This window comes from Syngnathus acus, chromosome 10, assembly GCF_901709675.1.
Source record: "Syngnathus acus chromosome 10, fSynAcu1.2, whole genome shotgun sequence".
Taxonomy (NCBI): Eukaryota; Metazoa; Chordata; class Actinopteri; order Syngnathiformes; family Syngnathidae; genus Syngnathus; species Syngnathus acus.
The window spans coordinates 3,388,409-3,410,729 of NC_051095.1; the positions used below are offsets into that span (position 1 = coordinate 3,388,409).

Here is a 22,321-nt window from a genome sequence, read left to right on the forward strand (position 1 = left end):
ATTTAAGTGATTGAAAATATGTGATGGAAACAAAACAGACGGGCAAAGCACAACAAAGAAACACACCGCCTCTATTAGCAATTACAAGGGTACGCATAGTGAGGCTAGCGGCACCCAAAAAAAAAAAAAAAAGACAATTAAATGAAGGGGAGCCACCATCATTGGATTGCATACGGAAAGGTTGTATGTAGTGAATGGCGCCTCTGGATGAAGATAATAGAAAAGAAAGCTCGCTACTGCTCAGGGCGACTAAAATAAATGTCAAGAGACAAAAGGGAACTAGCTGCGAGCAATACGCGAGCAGGTCATTTCAACATTTATTTGATGTCCTACTAGCGCGCTGTCACTTGTCGGACAATTTAGCGGACTACAAGAGCCTTTAGAGAGCTTCCAAAAGTTTCGTACTGATTCCTATCTTGTTAAATCATCGATGAGGGAATTTCTTAAAATTGCTCAGGCACGCATGAAGATGGATTCGATTGCCCGCCATGCTAGCATGCTAACACAACTCGGGGTTTGTGTCTGGGAGGGTGGCTTGAATATGAAGGAAAAAAAAAAAAGACCACAATCACAAATGGGCATGAGGGAGCAGTTTCAGAAGAGGATGCTTGTCTGAAGCAGCTGCGCACGCTCAACTCACACACGCACTCACACACACACAGTTGCAGGCAGACGTAGCCAAAAGGGGACAAAATAGCACCAGTATGAAATAAAGCTAATGTGGCAGCAGAGACCCTCACTTCAGTCACATGCATTCTCCGTATCATTGCCAATCTGGCACTCTCGTCTCTCGCAGCTTCAAACATCCAGCAATGCAGCTACCCTTGCACGCGCACACACTCACACACACACAAACACTTCAGACAACAGCAGCCTCATCAACTTGTTTCGGGGGGGGGGCATCGGTTGCGTCTCAGTCTTTGTCCTTTTAGCTTAATCAAATAATCGTTCCTCTTGTGTGTGTGTGTGTGTCGTCTTCTTTGTGTCTGTCGCTTTTGGCACACGACTCACCCCCCCCCCCCCCCCCCGCCCGTCACGTGATCACATAAACTGCATCTGAATAAAGACAGAAAAATTGCCGGGATAAAGTGACAGCAAGAAAACAAAATGCGCAATAACTTACACCCCAAATTCCTTACGAAAATGTGAATTGACTTTTTTTTCCCCCCTCTCTGCGGTAGAACATTTTGCAATCTCACCTGGGCGCCAGGCATGGCTGCAAAGGGGTTGGTGGGTCTGAGGACAGGCTGGTTGTACATCATCTGCTGAGGAGCCATAACTGGTACCCCGCCCACCTGACCCATCTGGGGGGGGACCTACACAAAGATAATAGTCACAAATTGTCAATCTGTCGAAAAAACCCATAAACTCTTTGCTCTCACCATTCCATACACAGGCACTTGCGGTGTCGTCATGGGGAAAGCCACGGGAGCAGGAGCCTTGAAGGGAATGGGAAATGAATCAGAACTGCTCGAGGAGGGGGGAAAAAAAATAAATAAAAAAATCGAGGCCGATGACAACATACCAGAGCACCTCCGAGAATTTAACGCCGTTTATGAGCTTTAGTGCGCGGAAAAATTGCTGCCTGAGTCTGTAGTATGACTTGTTTGCACGGGAAGCAATAAAAGTAATTCCCAGTCGAGTGAACGCATAAGGAGCAAATCTTTAATGCGGGTGAAGTGCATACGCAGTGGGACGAATTACAGTTAAGCCTTGCCCTGCGTGCTCCCGAGGCGGACGCGGAACCCCCCCCGGGCTCAGCAAAAGTGGCAATTGATGCTCCAACATGGCGGAGGCAACAGGTAAGTAAGGGATGCCTGATCATTTGCCTTCCAGTGTCAGGACAGATCGACAGCATAAGAAAAGGAGACGTCGTGGCGATGTACTTACATAACTAGCATAGAACATTCCGTTCTGCGACAGGATGCAACAGGAAAAAGAGACAAAAGACAGCAAGATGAGTAGACGGATAAACAGAAAGCGGGAGGGACAAGGAGTGAGGGGGCGGGGGGGGGGGGACTGAAAGGTAAGCGGATGAGAACCAGAGAGAAATAAGTGAAGGGTCAAAAAGTGGATGATGAAAAAAAAAATCATCGCAAGCAGATGACAAAGCAAAACTGAGCCGTGATGAATGCGAAACAAGCAAAGGAGGGAAAGGAAGACGAGGGGATGCTGCTGCAAAACAGCCGGAAGAAGTGCTTGGTGGGAAATGCTGACTCAAGAGGGAAAAAAAAAAAAAAAAGGATGACAAACATGGTTCGTGACGATTGTCCTCACGTGAGCACGCTTCATGCGTCTTACTTACCACGTGTTGCACAGGCATGGGTGGCGGGACCATGGGGGCCGGGCTCCACTGGGTGGTAGACATGGTCTTGTTCTGCCAGTTTTGCCCTCCCGTCAGTTTCTTCTCCCCCTGCTGGTTCCACTGCATCTCCGACCTGGAGGTGCAGCAGGAGTTAGGTGTTCAGCTACATGTTTAGGTTGAATGTACCAGACTTACTTCTTCGATGGAGTTCCACCAAACTGTAGATCTGAGCAAAAGAAGAAGACTCAGATTAACACCAACGACTGAGCAGATAGCGACTTGTCACGGAGCGCGGGTTGGACTCACTGCCTACAAGGTTGGCCAGGGAGGAGTCCAGGTCAGTGGCCAGCAGCTTTCCTCCAGACTGGAAGACCACTTGAGGCGGGAGAGAATGGGCTGCGTGTACGGGAACCGTCGGCTTCAGCAGATCTCCCAAGGTGTCAAAACCTACTGGGGTCGAGACAAACCGTCGTTGAAAAGGATGTTAGGAGAAACAAAAAAAATGTTTCAGAGAAGTTGATCAGATCTGGAAGTAGCACCAAAACTCCAGTTCCAAAGCTGGAGGGCACGCACTGAAAATTGTTAGCGTATTTGTGAGGGTGGACTAATAGTGATTTTGTCAATGTGTCGCCGGCGGGCGCAAATGGCAGCAAGCAATTTGGCGTGATGGCGCGTGAGCGTAGGTGGCCGGGTTAACGACTTCCCATGTCAGCATTCATTCCAGCTAATGAGTCAGTAATAGCGCCCGGCCGGCGCCGCCACAACCCAGAAGGCGTCGTGACGATAGCGCGGCGAAGGGACAACAAGGCTAAAATGAATGTGGAAAATGCCACAACAGGCTGAGGGATGACCACGCTGACCTCGTGAAACGTAGAGGGTGCAGAAAAAGAAAGGAAGGGATCATATTTAGTTAGGAAGTGCTTTGTCGCTCTGACAGCCGTGCTGACACAAGACATCGAGCGCACGCTTTTCCTGCTAGACGTGCAGATGGAAGCCAGGGAGGAGGGGCACATATGTGGGGGGGGGGGAAATGTGTAAAACTACAACAATGTCATCTTGCAACACGTCCCCCATGATAAACAGTAGTTTGATGTAGTTTGTAATTCTCACAATGTCAAATTTGTCTTCTTGTAGAGGAGATAAAAAAAAAAAAAAACTCTGGTACCGTCTCAGTGAAATCTGCTCAATACAACTGAATTATGAGTGTGGAGGAGACAGGGGGGGGGAAAAAAAAAAAAAACCCTGAAAAATCCCTCACAGAAGATCAAATAGCGCAGAGGGCAGTAATGGAACACGGCGTCTTCTATTGGAATAGCAAACACGGGGAGAACAAAAGACAGCTTTCAGAGGACGTGACGTGTAGAGTACACGCTGGAAAAAAGAAAAAAAAAAGAAAATCAAGGAGAAGAGCAGATGGAAGCGAGTTGCCTGGGTGATTCTTTGCAAAGTGTGACGGGGCGGGCAAATTGAAGGCTGCTGTTCAAGCAACGGGCGGAATAAAATGGAGACAAAGCGGGGAGGCAGATACCTGCAGATACACGGGGACACAAAGAGGCACACAGCGAAGAGAAAAAAAAAAAAAAAAGACTGTGGTGAGATGCGGCCAGTCAAGCAGATGTGTTGGCAGTCAGAAAGGCGTTTTTTTCTTTTTCTTCTTCATGCATTGCTTAAGTGGAGGGAGAAGGTAAAGAGCAGCACAACACAAGAATCACAAGGAGGGAGGAACAATGAAGCCCATTCAAAATCAACACGGCAACTTGAAAATCGTTTTTCCATCTTGGTTTTATTGTAGCGTAAACCTAACCTTTAAGAGTAGGACCTGATTGATCCATATATTTTACATGTATTTAAGGAATACAAGGTTGTGGTATAGAATTGTGGGTGCTAAATATCGAGACCAATGAATAAAAAATAAATAAAATTGCAACTTCAATATTGGGAAGGGGGACACAACCTTAGACAAAATATGTGAAAAGGTTCGAGGGTTTTAAAATTGGGAGCGACATTTTCCAATCCCCTTTATAATTTTGGTTCCACATGTTAGGGGGAAAAAAAAAAAGGGGACACATTGAGTGTCACACGCATCAGTGGCTGGTGTGAAACAGCTGTCTGCTAAATGCAAAGCCAACTTCCCGTTCGTGATGTTGATGGATGAGAGCTGTCAGAGAGAAGATGCACTAGAAAATAATTGCAGCCTGATTGCAAGTGAACAGGAAGGAGATGTTGTTGAGCAAGTGTAGAGTAGGGGGAAAAAAAAGAAAAAAAAAAAATCAAAGCCCCGTATATCAATTGCCTTATCTGCATTTTGAGCACGCAAATGTTCAAGTAGTGATGAAAAAGGCAAGAAGGAAAGGTAACAAAGCCCCGCCCACTGCCGAACAGCAGCCACAAGTTGCAAGAACGAGTGTTAATCAAAAGCCACTTTGGCGCTGCCCGCAAAGCCAAAAAAAAAAAAAGGTTTTAGTCGTCCAGTACAAGACGTTACCGGCTGCTGGCTGTGTTCCGTCGTTAGCGGGCGCCGCCTTATTCCCGAACACGGCATCGAAATCTACAGTCATGGCGGCGGGGGCGTTGTGTGGCTGGCTCTCCAGTCCTGAGGGATGTAGGTCCGTTATTAAAGGTGCTGCTCTCGTTTGGGAACACGTGGACACACGCATCATAGGAGTCGGCCACTAATTGTCAACAGAAGAATTTTCTTTGGGGGGTGGGGGCTTAAGGGGCCCCCTCTCATTACTCAACCAGATAGTCGAGCGAGCTCCTCGTTACAGCTAACCTTTCGGAGAATTGAGCGGGAGCTTCGTGAAGCTCGCATTGCGTAAAGGTCAACAGACATATATATGAAGACATTTCAGAGTCGACGCTGACGGTAAAGCTACTTGTGTGAACGTAGCGGAGCCGGGGGGGGGGGGGGGGGGGGGGGGGGGGGGGTCAAACGAGACAAAAGATGGCAAAATGGCGGGCGCGTGGTGATAGCGATGAACATGTGGATAGATGGAACCACTCGTACTTGCTTATCTGTCTGAAGCAGTTCCTCTGAACATATCTTCGTGTGTGTGTGTGTATATGTGTGTGTGTGTCGCACCTCCCCAGGCACTGTTGGCAGAGGAGATGGAAGGCGCGCACTGCACGGCGGGGATGAAGGCTGGCTGGAGATCAAACAAGTCGCTGTTCAGGTTGGGCACACTGAGTCGGCGGGAAAGAAGAAAGTCGTGAGAAAATAAGACGGTGTTAGGCGGGCTACTGATAAGGAAATTGGACGAAAGGACGATTAAAAATAGAGGCCGGTATAACGGAACGATGAATGGAAAAGGGGTGTGGGGTGAGGCGCGGCCAAAAAGATCAAGATACGTAAACTAAAAGGGCCCCAGATTACAATCTGACGTTAATAATTAGTTGCGAAAGCCGCGGCTAAAAACTTCAAAGTTGTCACAGATAAGGAGAAAATTCAAAGCCCAGCGTCCATATAAAGTGATTTCGCTCCTTGGGTCACAACTCGCGTCAGGATGGCGATACCGCAAGATGCCACAAGGTGGCGCTACAGAGCTCCTCAACTCACTTCAACATTGTTCCTTGCTGTGTTGCCTTGAAAAGGTGCTAAGTAACTTTACTGCTTACTTTTAAATTGACTGATTACTTAATTTGTAGTGAGATTACTTTAGTTACTGCTTACGGACATATATGGACCGTAATTGAAAAATATGATTCCGATTCAGGTCACTCACTTTCGGTATTATCTCGCGAATTGTAAGTGACAGTTTCTGTAAGAGGAATCGTCGTCAGATGACTTCACAGAGAAACGTACGACTTCAGGGTCGTAATTAAATGACAGTAACGAGTCACTTTCAAACGTGCTAGATCCTTGATATACCAATGATGCCAAAGCACTACTTGTCTATTTGGCACGTTCTGTCGCACCTGTTGGTCGAGAGCGTGGAGCCAAAAAACTCCGGCGTCGGCGCGATGTGGTTGTTGTTGTTGTGAGCGCTGCCTATCGATTGGTTGCTGGGGGAGGCAGAGGGCGGAGTTTGCAAGCTGATCTCTTTCAGACGCTGATCCTGGGAGGGGGGGGGGAGGCATATCGGCAACATTTAAGCAGTGACGCTTTAAATAAATTCTGCAACTTTTAAGGTTGGCACCAAGGACACATCAATAGTGTAATAAAGGCCAGCTGAGCCGAATCGATGCAGATTAATAAGCAGTCCATGTCCTCTGCTGCGGAATTAAGATGAGCAAACGTTACATGACTGAAATAAGAAAAGAGCATGCTGGGAACATGATTGCTTCCTCAGGCTCACTCTCACACACGTTCCTTACATTTACATTGGATGACATTTTTTTTGACAGCTTGTATTTCCTCTTTTACGATGTCTTAGAATAACGTCTGCATTTTTTATTGTCCTGACATTTTTTTTCTTCTTCAATGCAAGAGAATATTTCATTGACTTCCAGCTCCATCCCAACTCTCAAAGGAAGCAGGATTTTATTTCTAAAGTTGAGATGAGAGCACTTGCTCACACATGACAGGAAAGTGACTTTAAAAATATATATATATATCTGCCTCAGCCAAGCGGGAGACCTCTTCATTTACATCCCAACCGTGCGGTAAGGAATAAACGCAGAAGGCTACAATGGCTTCAGGAACTCCAATTAAACTTTTCCAATTAAACCCAAAGGAAAAAAAAAAACACTTCTCCAAAGCGAGTTACCTTAAGAGCTTGTAGTCTGGCCTGCTCCTCCTCCAGAGCCAGCTGCTTCTCCTTCTCATCCATACGGGAGAAGGACATGTCGGTGGAGGCCAGACACGAGACGGCGCTGGACAGGGTGGACGCTCTGCGAGACGAAAGTCGCACAAAATGGAGCTCAGATGATGATCCGCTGTCATCTTCAGAATCCTCACCTGGTGTCTGCATTCAGCTCCTTGGTCTTCTTGCCCTCCAGGGAGGCCAGGTGCTGCTCCAGGGCCTCCAGGAGGCTGCTAGGGGCCTTGAGACACAACAACGTGGGGGCACTTAGGACAATAAACAACTTTTTTTGGGCCTCGGATGTCTCACAGGAAGGTTACGGAGGGCATTAGGCAGTAAAAGGTAGCCATGGCAACATGCAGCAAACTGACTCGATGAGCAGAGTAGCATTACAAAGCTTTCAAACAACAAGCGAGAAAACAGGTAAAGAAGAGGGTTCATGCGGTTCAGGTTTCAATTTTTTTTTTGGGAGGGGGGGGGCAGCACGCCGAAGAGAGCAATTTCCTCGGTAGTGAAAATATGACAACGTCACCGTCCGCAAGAATGCGCGCAAGCACACACATCTGGAAGTATTTTTGTCTTGGGAGCTCCAGACAGTAGAAGAGGACCTTGTAAGCCGAGTCAATATTGGCCGAGTTGCGTTGGCAATTGGTAAGGTGCGTGTTGCGTTTAAACATTCATGATTTGCTTCGTCTTGTTTGCCACTCATCTTTTTGATCGCCTGCATAATAACGATTACACGGGAAATCTCGGGTCACGATTAAAAGCGACTCTCCAGAGATGTCTCGCCTGGTCGCGACGAGAGAGGGAGTGAATTCCGATGAAACCTGGCGGAGGGAAAGTCATGCAGATGAAGACGTGGTGAATTCTCATTTGCTATTCATGAAGTTTCTTGGCCTTTCGCTCGTGGCGGCGGAGAAGGCCAAAAGCAATCTGCACGGGTCGGCCAGGCGCATATCGTAAGCAAGGCAGCGAGCCAGCCCGGCCAGGTGTGTGTGTGTGTGCGTGTGCATGCGGCGGCGCGTGTCACATCACACGTTTTGAGAAAAGACGGTCTTGCGTGCAGGAGTGTCGAAACGGGTGGGAAGGAAGAAGTAACGCGGTATGCAAGCCACCACCTACAATGTATGATCCTTTTGTTTTCTGCGACACAGGAGATGAAAAGAAGAAAAAAAAAAAACACAATTTGTCACAGACACTTCTGATGAGTTTTGTTAGACCTGAATTGTTTTTTTTTTTTTGGAGGGGGCGGGGTGAATTTGTGTTACTTTGGCCCTATCAGGTGTTAAAATTATGGATGTTTGATACCACTCTTTTCCACCAGATTGATACCTGCGTGAGTATTCACCACTTTTCACATCTAAAATATCATTTAACACAACCTAGTGAACAAAGACTTTTGTTTCTAGAGCAGATGATGAGTCGCAAACCACTGCAGTGTAGCGCCAACTAATGCCGAGGAGGACTTAACGTCAGCGTTCGTTTGCCTCAAGTATCGGTGCTTGGTATCGGCCGTCTCGACGAGTCACGCCGTAAAATAAAGCTGGCATCGGTACTCGGCTATTGTAGTTAAAATCAACCCCAAAGCTGAAGCCTGACAGCAACATTGACCAGGAAACAGCAATCGATGTCTTTTCGGTTCATTGGTGCGGCTAATATACACAAGGTAAGATGCTTTAAGGCTTTTTATGATTGCACGTCGGAACAATCTGCAGTTGCTGATGGTGCAGTGTTCCGGCCGAGCTATGCCTGCTACCGGATCTATTAGAAAGAAAAAAAAAAAAAGTGGGAGCTAGCCTTTCTCCCAACAACAAAACCGGCATGAGTGTTGGTAATGCCAAATAATAAGAAGTGAGTGGAGCGTGAACAGGAGAGATTTTTGGTGAGTGTGGAAATTGACAGGTAAGTTGAATGAGGCGAGTCCATGAATGGAAACGTGAGTGTTGGGACAGAAAAGGGAGAAAGAGAGGTGGCAGCGGAGAAGAAAAGGAAAGGAGGTGAGATGTACACTGACCTGCGAGAGATCGGGGATGTCACCCTGATCTATTCCAACTTCCTGTCGTAGAAAACAAACAAAAAAAGATAGGGAGCAAGGTGGGGGGGGTGAGGGGAATGGAGGAAAAAGGGGGGCGGGGTCCATGTGAGAAAAATTGTTTTTCATGCGCTAAAAAAAAAATAAAAATAAAAAAAAAAAGACCGCAGAAATCAACAAATCAAGAATTTGTGACGGCACACTGAGCGGTTGATCGGTGACGGATGGCCAATGCGAGGTGGAGGATGGCATGTGATGAATCGTCTTGTGATCACACATTGATAGGAAAATAAAAAAAGAAAGGGACACCGACAGCAAATCCATCGGCAGCGGCTCGGACAGATATGTGGACTCTTAAGACACAGATATATATATAAAAAAAAAAAAGGACGAAGTCAAGAACTCTTAAAGAAGTCACCATCGGGGCTTCGACATCACTTGGGTGCAGCCTCCAAAGCAGCTCTTACATCTAGAAAAGTAAAAACTGAGCTCTCATTTAGGTCAAGCATTAACAAGGAACAACAATTGGACTGATCCGTTTGTCATTTTTGGAATCATCTGCAGCCGACATCCCAAAACAATCGCTGCGTTTATCACCGGCCAAAACATATTTGGTCGCTTTGAAGTTTTCATTTTCAAGATGTGAACCTCCCTGAAGTAATAAGCAAGTTGACGAACGGCGTTCATCCGGAAAATATCAATTTGCCTGGAGACATTTGCAACTTGGAACAAATCATCCGTTTCCTCAAATTTAAATATGTAACCAGAGTTCCTTTTGCATCATCTTTTTTAATGAGCCGTGGGGAAAGAAAAAAAAAAAGTTTATTCAGGAGACTCCTTGATTATTTCGACTACGGGATTCGTTGGAGCGGGGTCGGACGTTATGGCCGCTGACTCGCTCGGTTTCACGTCTGTTTGGGGAACAAAGGCGAGGCGGAAAAACAAGAGGGATGATTCGCGGGAATTGGGCGACAGAGGGCCGTGAGGGCATCCATCTTTGTCAGGATAAGGCACAGAGGGGGACATTAAAAGCCAGACGCCGAGTGTGTTTGCGCATACCTCAGCGACTTTGAGGAACTCTGACAGCTTGGTCATCCGGTAGAGAAACTTCTTGTAGATATCCAGAGCGTCTTTACACTGGTTCTTCTTCATGTCAAAGTATTTCTCTGCAGCAGCAGACAGAAAGGAAAGGGGAGAGAGGCAGCCAGGGGAAAAAAAAAAAAAAAAAAAAAGATGAGAAGCACTCAATGCGTTTTGAAACCTATGCCGCTGCCATGGCAACCGGCGCTACGCACACGCCGACACCTCTGATCTACCGCGCTGGTGTCTTCGATCATGAGAGCACTTAAGTCAAGGTGAGTGCGGGTACCCAAAGGTTGATGACCCCTTCGTTGTAAGCGGCAAACAGCCTGATGGAGTCTTTAAAGAGCAGCATGAAGGCAGAGTTGATCACGCCGTTAGTCAGTTCGTTTGGGTTGGCCTGCGCAAACAAAAAAAAAAAAAAAAGGGGAGGGTGGGAGAATATCACCTCTCTCACACGTACACACATACCTGGAAATCCAACAGAGCGTCCAGTTGGTTCTGAATTATAGGCAGCGTCTTAATCAGCTTTTCCGTGTTCATGGTCCGCATCACACCGTCGGTCCTGCACAAAAGACAAACGTTTGGGTGCAAATTAGGAAAAACCTCGCACAATGAATACATAATGAGCATCCGCCCAGCCATGCGTGCTTTGCAACTGAGAGCTCATTTGAAATTCAGAAAAAGAAATGATGCCGCTATTGAAGCAGAAGAACTACAGTAGCTCACGTTGACGTGATTACGGTATTCACATAAAGTCACCGGATAGTGGAAAATGAATGTGAAATTGAACGCGTCGTTCTTAACGACATGCTTGAGCTGTCAAATTATCTGCTCCGAGTGGCTGGTTGTTAGAAAATATCCCGGCGGGCTTTTTCATGGCACACTAAAGTGCGCTTCGACGTTGACTTGAACGATAATGAGCTCAGGTCATTTTGCATGGTCTACCCTCTCTTCATCTTGGTGAAGTCCACAGCCACGAGTCTGTAGGACATGGCCTTCTCGTTCAGGTAACGGCTGTATCTTCGAATGAAGGTCGACATGTCGTAACCTGGGAGGGAAGCGAGCGAGGAAAACATACTAAGTGGGCTGCTTGAATGATTTTCATTCATTAGCGATGACGCGAGCGGAAACTTACCTTGCAGGGCTCCCTTATCCAGGAAGTTGGTGAGGTTAAACAAGGTGTTTCTGGAGGCCAGGTACTGGATGAAACGCTGAAAAGGACAAAAATAGTATTAATAAAATAAAAATAATAAGCTGACAAAGACATTTGATGCAGGATAAATATTTTTTAAAAAAAACGTTTGAAGCAGGAAGCTAAATAGTTTTCATTCATTTTCTATTCAAATAATATTTTGATTTTTATTTGTTTCAATCTATGTTTGCGTATTCTTGAGCTAATAATAGTAAAAAGGGAAATTACTCAAACGCAACCAAGTGAATTTCTCAACTCCTCTTCCACTGTCATCACATCTGTATTTGTGAATGCACGCGTCAGTGGAGCTCCACATTTCACCATCTCCATCGAACCCACTTAAAATATTCGGGAGCTTTGCCACTTTGCCGATACCCGTTTTGGCCGCGTCGACAAACGCGTTTGCTTCCAGACGTACGTGTTGGATTGAAATCGTTTCCAGAGGCGTTGGAACTGCTTAAAGAGGCATTCATTGGTTTCTTTTTCCTTTTTTTAGGGGGTTGCCTGCACACTAAGGCTTTGAGGCGAGAAACGGCATTCATGCGAGGATAGAAACTGTTTTCATAGCGGACAATATGCATCAGATTTATTCTGGCAGTTTAAAGCGCAAAATGTTGCTACTCTAATGTGAATGTGAATGTGCTGGATACACATTTGCCAAGTAGCTTTAAAATATTCAACTCAAAATGTTTTTCTTCCCCTCATCGCGTCACGGCGAGACTTTCCCCCCAAAAAATCTTAGTTTAAACAAATACTGTGAGGTAACTGCTCCGAAAAATTCACTTTGATAGTTTGGTTGTTGTTAAAGGAGACGAGATGAAGCAAAGCAGTTAATATGTCAGGTTCAATTACGCGGCGCGCTGGCAGAGGTCGAGCTAATTACAGGACTTAAACCGGAAAGAAAGGTGAAGACAAAAGAATGCTCCCGACTGCATTCCGCAAGAAAGGCTTGTTGTAATAGATGACCAGACGCATTCCGGGGAGGGGAAACGCCATCATTTCACGGAACATTAAACAGTCCCGGAGACCCGCCGCAAATACTGCAGTGGGAGTATGCATTGGGAATTTCATTAAGCCACCACAGCCTCACGATAAACATGATTTAAAATTGAAACAGTTTGGCTGGAACCGCATGAGCTGGTTGGCGCTGGCAGAAATGCGAGCAAGTATGCAAGCCAGATTTTTTTTTTTGCCTTCAAAATGATATCTCGGGATAGATAAACACAACTCTAATCAACTGTGGGCGTTTGATCGGAGTTGATTGTGATGTCAGTGAAGGCATCGCAGCTGATGGATGACCTTAAGACAGGCAGAGCTCATATTTGGTACAAAAGCTCATTTCCTTTCAGAAATCTTTTCTACAGCGGTGGCACCTTGAGAAATGAGTTCTATTTTTGTTCTCTGTAAAAGGAAACCCGGCATGCTATAATGAGGCACTTTATAAAAACATACCGCAATGAGATTTTTACTACAGGCTGACGAAGATGCTGGAAGAGGATAAAGAATATACGCGTGCGAGCGTGGCTACATTGTCCGTCAAAAAGCAATCGGTTAGCTGTCTCGTGTCAGGATTGACTTTATCTGTATCGGACTGACTGAATAACGCATCCTCCTATCGTGAAAACGGCGAGTGCCTTTTCGAGTGGATCATTTTCCAGTCGAAAAGGTCACGGCTGTAGAGGCTTCATTTTCCAGACAAAAACAATGACTGTTACAAAAGGCAAAATGAGAGCCCGAGTTTGACCTTAAATAGAATTAAAGTCAATAAAGAAACAAAGCAGAAAAAAAATGTAGAAAAGGTCAATTATAGTTCTTTCTCCTTTCATGAAGCCAAGTGCTAAATGTGAGCTCCCATTCATTTGTGTTTCTATTATGGTGGCGAGCGGTTCCCTCCAGCAGAACATGGGCTGGAACTGATTGAGTGGAAATGAGCTCTCACAGTCATTGTTTGGAACTTCCTGCTGGACTGTTTTTGATCCTTTTCTGCACAAAGGCGCACGCTGATATGGCTCGACGACAAGCCTCGGCTAAGCCCTCCCCAATTTCAATCCGTTTTGTCTTTTATGTACGTACAGTGAAACCGAGACAGTATTTCATTATAATTTACAATATTTATGATATATAATATAACTTATATAAATGTTATATTATATAATATTTACAATTATTAGAATTTAAATAACATTTTAAATTGTAGTAGGCCGCATTGTAGTCATAGCTTCTTTCCGAGGGCCGTTATGACTGTCAACCCAAATAAATGTATGAGCACCTCATATTATATCCAGTAAAAGCTACAAAACAAACTGACAAATAACTCGTTTTCAAATCATACAAGTAAAAATTGGTCAAATGTTTAAAAAAAGATATTAAAAGTGAAGACAATTTGTAATTCTAGTAATGACACCCGAATTTGATGCACAATTTGTCTTCGCGGGCCACATCAAATGATGTGGCGGGCCGTATCTGGCCCCCGGGCCTTGAGTTTGACACCTGTGCTTTAGATATTAGTGGCTGAGTGTTGAGTTATTTAGAGGGGACAGCAAATTTACAATGCTACAACAACTAGATTCTAGTAAAGCATCATTTCTCCAGAGTTGTCGCCCGAAAAGATCAAATCTAACACTCCGTGTTTGACAGCACGGTCACATAAAGCCAGCCGAATGTTTTCAATTAAAATTGAAAACCCTTCTTGACTTTACACAATGCCAAGCCAGAGTTGCGCGGTCTATTGACCCCAATTCCTCGGCTTGTAATTTTACGGCCGGATTTCTTTCAGCTGTGATGTAAAATGGCTGGTGTGGCCATGGGGGAGAGGGACACCTGGCCCCCGAGCTGGCGTCAGCACAACCGTCCCGACGGGCCTGATGAATGCACGCTCGGCGATAACGTGCAACCGACTGAAAGTTGCCGGCGCTCCTTGCGATTACGCCGCAGTTGGCGCAGCTCATAATTGAATTAAAAAAGGATTGCACATCCAAAAATTCAACACGACTGAATGTTATTGTCAGTCAAAACTTCTGACGGAAACGAGTCAGATAAGGCAACCCACTGGGGGAAGACGTGTCGAGAAATTCCCGCAGCTCCGCGCTGACCTACTTAGCAGCGCTTTGGTTGAAGAAAAATGTTGCACGAATTTGAACAGCTTGTGCAAACATTTAACACAACGACGCGATGAACTAGTGTCTCTGGATGGTATTTATAGTCTTGACTTGAGCGCCGACCCGAGGGTGCTATTTGATTGGACCGCTAATTCGGGGCATCTGTTGAAACAACTTCAATGCGGAGAGAGCTCCATAAGGTAAAGGTTGCTTGATATTACAAAACAAGAACAAAATCTCACACCAAGTTCTTCCGCTTTTTAGAGTACGTTGACGCAATAATCGACAAAAGGGAACTTTGCTTCTTGTCAAAAGATCCGAGAGGAGAAAAAAAAAGCAGGCCTTTTTGATTGCCATGTTTTCCATCTTGACTGTTCGGTTTCTTTTGTTAAAGCTGACTGAGTAAAATTGACCACACCCCCCCCCCCAAAAATCTTATTTTCATTCTTGTCTGAAACCACAACTTGGGCTTTCAAATTACATACTGTCAAACACGTGATTTTATCTGCCCCAAAACGTGATTCCAAACATACCAAGGCTGCTTGGAATACAATTGTTGGACTCAAAAAAGCTTTCAGATGTCACTCCTGTTTAATCCGTCTATGAATTACGTCGATTTACAATGTTTGACCCTGAGTGGCAAAAATGCGGCATTTGTATACATCTGTCATCCAATTGATGCAGTGAAAAATAATGATGAGAATGTGTCATTAAGCTGCGCGTGTGTGTGTGTCCTACCTCGTTGCCATACATCATGATGTGGTGCGTGGTGATAAGGGCCTTAAAGACCACCACCCAGCTGGAGTTGGCCGTGCGCTCGAACAGCGTGTCCGCCAACTGGGGAATGTTGACGTTCATCTCATTGGTGCAGTGGATCAAATCTGTGCACAACAACCACAGCAGCAAACAAAGAGGTCAGGAGGAAAAAAACAAAAAAAACAGGCAGACTGTTTTGCACACACATAAATAGAGGCTGGGGGCGATGTTTTGAGGACATAAAAAAGAACATATCAGCAGAATTGATGGAAACGCTCATCAATCATGAAATGTGGTGAGAACAGATAGCTGCATTTTGTTTCATTGCCTTTGGGCCCAGGAGACTCCGCCTCCTTATGAGCAGCCAGTTCCTATACCTGGCAACAGCGGAAAGAGCTTCTCGGGGAGGGGTCGTCCCGCCGGCTACTTCATCATCATAATCGCCCACATGCTTCATTCGGCTCGGCTCGGCCCATTCTCCCCGTATCCTTCACTTGCACGTAATGGCAGCGTCTGCATTGTATAAGATGACACCTCTCCCGCCGCCTGCCTTAGCGGGCTATTTAGCCGATACAAACGAGGTATCTAGCAGCTCATTTAGAAGAGCCGAATCACAATCTAAATGACGGGAGTGTTTCGTGTGTCACATTGTCCGTAACAAATGGCTCTGAAACGGACTACTCGGAATATAAATTAGCATCGCACGATTTAACTGTCATAAAAAAAGTACATTGTCGTCAAAAGCAATATCGCTTTTTTTTTTTTTTTTAGAAAAGAATATCTTTCCAAATCAGAGTGTGAATTATTTTGTGATTAGTGAGACAAGGCGATAAGTAAATACTGTTTGTAGCGCAGTCGAGAGCACAGTTGCCTGGCAATAATCGTTTAAAATGCAATCGAATAAGAAGACGACACACTGTTTACGTGCTTGTATTCACACACATACTAGAGGTGTTAAAATTAATCGATTCATCCAAAACAGATTATCAAATTAATCAGCTTGTATTTTAATAATCGAGTGATCGTTTAGAGACATTTTTTGAACTTGCGCACGAGTGTGATCATGTAAAGAGGCAACGTGTGCTGGCCGAGTGGAAAGCACGAGGTGCCGCTGATCCCGGAGCTGAGCCAGAGAGATGGCGAGGGAGGAAGCGCCAAGACCAAGTGCGTCGAAAACAAAGACGGGAGAACTTGAACGGCGGACACAAAATGAAAAAGGTGAGCACATAAAAGGAAAGGCGATAAGGAGGATAAAGAGGCGAGCAGCTCAATAATCATAAATAAGATCCTTCCCCGACGCCAATCCTGCTCTGACCTGGCAACCGGGATAAACCGCCGAGAGGTTGGGCGGTACATTTTAAGACGAGATGCGGTGGAGATTGTGATTCGATTCCTAACGAGATGTGAGGGCCATTGTTATCGCTCATCTTTGACCTTGGTGGCCTTTGATTGAGACACAATAGACCAGAGACTTCCTGGCACCAAGTGACACGTGTTTATGTGTGTGGGTCAGCTCCTCTCAGAATCAAGCGTTAACTGGTACTCCCAAAGTTCCCGAATAACAGATTCACCTCAATCTTATGACTGAGACCATTTTGAGATTTCTAGTCCAATCGCAGAATCTTCAAATACTCTCTCGGGTGCACAGTGGAGGGTGAAGAGCTAAGAATTAACACCTGGCAGCCTTTGCACCTTGCCTGGCACTCGGCTCCCCATCGCTCGGGTAGACTGAAAGGAGCGCTTTTATTCATCCGGTCGTCTTGACAGTAAGGACTGAAGTGGTGTGAAGAAGGGTGAGGCCGCTGTGAAGCTGAGAAAACCCACTGCAGTCTTTTTTTTTTTTTTTGCCGCACACACAAAGACACCGACAGATTTTTCTGCTGCATCCAATTGCTTCGATGTCAGGTTTGAGGAGAGAAGCCTTTTCCTTTTCACGGAAAGGAACAACAGATGAAGAGGGTTAAAATGGGAGCACGTTTGTTTATAGTCAGGTCGACGGACAGATGGAGAGGGGGGGGATTTATGAAATTAACACGAAAGAAGCCGAAAGGAAGGTAAGGCGGTGTCACCAGAAGTTTGCCTATTAATAGATGAGTTGGAGCGCTGTTGTTTTAATTCCACCCAGGAGGGCTTGAACAAAAAGCAAGTTCTCGTCACAGATATAAATACAGACTCCCTCTTGCGTCGGGGCATCTCTGTGTATGATCAACCGGAGTGCGTCACAGCATCCAGCCGACGAGATGCGCATAGGTAGAATCGAGCCAACGAAACAAGCAGCTGAACCCTGAGAGGAACGCGGCTATAAATACCCGCACAGAACCATGGAATATTTGCAAACATAGCGAGAGCCAAGCCCGCATGTGTGATGTATACCAGGCGATCCAAATAGCTTGGACTTCCAGTTGACTGAAACTGGCACAGCGAGCAGCAAGAAGCCTCCTTTCCGGGCCGGGAGTCGAAAGTGGGCCTATCTTTAGTCCGCAGCCAGGGAGGGGCAAGCCCTGCTCTGTTTGGATAGCATTCAACTCACCTCAAGTAGACATCATTTTGGGCTAGCTTGCTGTCAGGGATGGCAATCTATGCAAAATGGCCTGGAAGTCATGTATTGTGTGATTAAAAAAAAAAAAAAACTGAAGCAAAGTAACGGTTGTTTGAAAGATGATAATCACCATAATAGCCATGCTAATTTGCCCTAGCTCGTAAATTGTGTTTCACGTGCTATGTTAGCATTAACCTAATAGAATTGTGTTTCTGTGCAATTTGAGCGAACGTTTAAATATGTATTTAAAGAAGTAATGTTTCATTCATTTTCTTGCTGAACTCATTCCCTGCCATCCCTGCAAAAATGGATCTTAGAGGTCAATAGAGGTCAATGAACGTTACGGTCTAAAAAGTAAAACAACAACTGCGAGTGGTAAATCGTTCAAATGTTTTTCAAAGATCAACGGACCTTGCGCCTCATTTTCTCAAACAAGCCACACAAACAGATCGCCGACAGCCATTGTCGTCCACTTTCCCTTGACAAAATCTCCAGGAGCGACGACTGACTGGAATACTTTAAAAAATGTCTTTCACACAATCCAAGCTAGCAAAGGTTAAAGATGTTGTGAACAAACCCGCAATATTGCTACCATGATCCCCATTCAGGTTCCCTCGCCAACTTAGTCCATTTAACGCCAGCCGACTGCCTACGTTGCTGCCATGACAACAGAGTGCTGGTGGAAGGAAAACCAGCCTTGACTTTAAATGTCACAATTCTTCTGTAACCGCTGCGAGATGGCGAAACCACGGCTCACAACAACAATTTAGCTGCTCCTCAGACGACGGACCCGATGCAGTTCACCCTCCTCCGGAGTCTGGTTGACTTTTATAGAGTTCACGTGATGGAGGGACTTGCCGCTGACATCCACCCGGCGATTAGTTAAAGTGATGGACAATCGTGAATTCAACCATTTATACGTATACTCGGGGAACGACATCAAACATGTATTTATTTTTTTAATACAATGCAAAAAGCTAATTTGCATAAAAATGACCATTCAGGGATGACACAAAACTGCCGAACAAGAACATTAAATATAAGAACTCATTTCGTACTTGTTTTTCTTCACCAAAACAATCAACTCATTCAATACAGTATTATTGAGGTACTCCATAAAAAAACACTAAGTCGACTCAGGTTGCAGTAAAGGCCAGTGAAAGTTGTCTGATTGGGTGGTCAGTGCAAAAGACAACTTTTAACTTCCAGGTGAAGGCCTGGGAACCAAATACAGCACGCAGTCCGCTACCGGGGACATGAGGTGGACTTTCCCAAATGGTGTCGAGAAGTGGCTTCAAATTGTTCTTTCTTTTCACAAGTGGTGAATGAATGTCACACTTACTGCCGGTTGCTGCTCTTGAAAGGCTTCTGGCGGAGACGCAAATATGCCAGTGAGATCATTCCCAGCTTACCGTCAGATTTTTATTTATTTTTTAGCCCAGGGAACAAAAGTTGTATGTTTGTCTCTGTGAATGGAAGCTACACAAATATTTGCTTTCTCCAACTTTCTGAAGCATCACGGCTGCACCGTGTGAGCAAATGTCTTTGTTTCATTTCCTCTCACCACTTTTCAGGAAAACCACATCCTGCCACTAGTTCCTTAAACGCGCCAGCTACGTGATAACTCCCATGGGGTGCCGGCGTCAAAGCTCTGCGGTGCTTGGCGGAGGTCAACGTCGGGCGGGCGGGCGGGCACTGCGCTCAAGGTGTTTATTGTCAGTGTGGCCCGGCAACCACATCTCAGGAGGTGCAAGTTTTGACGGAGCAACCTGGCCGCACTGGCGACATCGATCTGGATGTTTTTTTTCTTCTTCTCGCCAGACTCTCGTCACTTGGCGTGAGCGGCAATGCAGTTGACACAGGGTTTGTCGCACTCACAGAGAAATCAATGGCGGACAATTATTAAGCTGAAGGTGGCGTTTGGGCTGCAAAGGTCGGGACAGGTTCAGACAGGACTTCCACTTGACACTGCAACACTTCTCCCTTCTCTGCATTGTGTTGATGAAGTTAAACTATGACAGTATTTTTGTTCTTGGCTGCTTGTTGTGTTTTTTTTAAGTCAGGTTGTTGGGGAAATTCAAAAATCATGCAGAAATTTACTGCCCCCCCCCCCCCCCAGTAGTCAATTTTAAATGGCTTTTTTTGTATCAATGTGACAAGTGGCTGCCATCTTTGTGGAATTTTCTACAACCTCGAATCCTTTGTACCGTAATTTTCGGAGTATAAGTCGCACCAGCCATAAAATGCCCAGAAAAGTGAAAAAAACCATATATATGTATATAAGTCGCTCCTGAGTATAAGTCGCCCCCCCACCCAAACTATGAAAAAAAACGCGACTTATAGTCCGAAAATTACGGTAAATAAATTCACATAAAAGCAATTTACTCCTACAAATTACCTGTTGAATTTGTGCTATTTCAGTCAAGTTTGTGACATCTCTGATGGACCCTTTTAAATTTCGGTCCCTACAAACTTATTGGTGTATATTTTAAATTGAAACTTGCCATCGTTAAGGTTTCAATGTTTCATTCCAATTCGAAGGTATTTTTTGACCCGATTTTCTGTAGGTAATAAGATAAAAAAACGTTTTTCCTCCATCCACATAGAGTTCACCTCTTTGAGAGCCCATCATTTAATTTTCAAAATTCCTGTTACTCTATACTCAGGTTGAACCAGTTTGACCAACTGCCATTTTTGAGAAATCTTATCAGATTGTCATGTCACTTTTACAATATAATTCAAGTCAGAGTGACAACTTGAAGCAAGCACACTCGACCTCTAATGTTGTCCTACACTGAGTCGGATTTTCATCGTGTGGGTTGGAATTTACTTCCCAACTTTCTGAATGGAAAGCAGCGACCTCGTCAGAGCTGAAGATTTGTGATGATGACTAGAAGAGGAGATGCACTCACAGTCAAGATGTTTCTTCTTGGGTCCGCTCACTTCGTGCGTGGTGGCCTTGCACACCGCCTTGCTGATCGCCGATCCGGTCATGCTGTGCTGAGCTGCAGCGATCCGGTCGGTGATCGATTGGCCAGACATGACGTCTCCTCGGCTTTGCTTCTGTGCCTTTCTGCACTGGTTCAGCTCAAACAAAAAAAAAAAAAAGAAAGAAAAAAAGGCGCACAACGATCCTATCAGTGGGTCGACTCCCGGCGGCGGGGGGATACTTGAACGTGACTTCGCTGTTAAGTCAACGGTAAAGGTTTTTTTTTTTTTTTTTTTTTTTTGAAAGGGTGGTGTTGGTGATGTTCTGCTTTCTCTAAACCTACGACACTATTCTAAGCTAGTCTGTGTTAGCTCATGTTTCCGCTGCGATCCTCCAGCCAAAAGAGAGTCCCGCTGTGGGATTTGCCACCAGTGGAAATAACTTTGTGGGCATAAATAAACATAGCTTACTGACCGCTATGTCGCACGGACGATGTTATGGTTTCACGCTGGACACCTTAGGGGGGGGGGAAACGTGAACAATCCGTGTGAAATCACCTCCAAAAAAAGAAAAAAAAAAAAAAAAAACAGTCGCCCTCTGCAGATCTTTTTTTAGTTCCTCCTTCTTCCACGTCAACTTGTTAGCTCGTTAGCTTCTAAAAGTGCAAGTCAACTTCTTCTTCGGGCAAAAGATGTCACGCAGAACCGACAAGGGCATTGCTAGAACTTGTAAAAATCACACGGAGGGGGGGGGAAAGGGGGGCACGCGGTGACAGGTGATGTCTCAGTCGGGGGGAGTGGGCGCGAGGGGCGGAGGGTGTTAGCCGAAAAAAAGAGGCTACCGACATTAGCTTGGAAAAAGAGTTGAACCGGCCGAAAGGTTAAGTTATAAAAAATGACAACCGCTGGTCCTTCGTCGCTCGCCTTGGCTTTCTTTTCGCGCTGTCCACGTTATTGACTATCGCTGTCCCGCAACGTGGAGCGTCTCGACGTGGGGTTGTTCTGAGACGCGGCAGGAAAGCCTGTGAACGGCTGCTTCAGTCTCCGCCGGACAAAATGGCAGCGTAAAAAATCAGCTGATCTCACAACTGAGATGCCTTCAGGGACGAAACATAAACTCGGAATTGCTATAAACCACAGAAAGAAATGTGTGATTGCCAATACATTAGAAAAGCGCCGCCATTTAATTCCAGCATACATTACAAGGCAAACATACAGTCTATTAAATATGAGACAAAATTAGTCCGACTGTTATTCATAAAAATGTCTGGCAAAGGAAAGTTTCACTTGTCCGACAGCACTTAAACGTCCCATAGACTACTTGCTTAGTGTGAAGTCCACGGTGATTGCAGTGGTGCAGCTTTTTAATTGGATTTATTTTACATTATATTGTATTTATTTATTAAACCTCATTGCATAACGTCCTGCATCGCCGAGCAAACGCCATTCACGTCATTCTTTGATGACGGGATGCGCACAATTTTAGAGACGGCGTCGAATAGTTGCCCCTCAAACGCCCCGTGTCCTCATTTGACTCCGGATTGTACGGAACACGATGTACTGCAGTACCAATTGTGGAGACTCTCACGTCCGGAGCAGACAATGGACATTTTTTGTACGTGTAAAATCATTTTTTAAATTCGGAT

At 45.4% G+C, this 22,321-nt stretch overlaps 1 protein-coding gene across 1 annotated transcript; it reads right to left on the reverse strand.

Annotated features, from left to right (window-relative positions):
- Positions 1 to 304: 304 nt before the first annotated feature.
- si:ch211-200p22.4 (phosphatidylinositol-binding clathrin assembly protein) lies at positions 305 to 21,739 on the reverse strand. Its single transcript, XM_037260527.1, has 20 exons — positions 20,660 to 21,739; positions 15,191 to 15,333; positions 11,298 to 11,373; positions 11,108 to 11,210; positions 10,631 to 10,724; positions 10,449 to 10,559; positions 10,139 to 10,243; positions 9,062 to 9,103; positions 7,203 to 7,288; positions 7,012 to 7,135; positions 6,221 to 6,360; positions 5,388 to 5,488; positions 4,791 to 4,898; positions 2,612 to 2,752; positions 2,501 to 2,531; positions 2,306 to 2,438; positions 1,891 to 1,914; positions 1,383 to 1,439; positions 1,200 to 1,316; positions 305 to 1,056 (listed from the first exon to the last, which is right to left on the reverse strand). The coding sequence occupies exons 1-20, from the start codon at positions 20,787 to 20,789 to the stop codon at positions 1,042 to 1,044; spliced, it is 1,881 nt and encodes a 626-aa protein (XP_037116422.1). The 5' UTR covers positions 20,790 to 21,739; the 3' UTR covers positions 305 to 1,041.
- Positions 21,740 to 22,321: the final 582 nt, after the last annotated feature.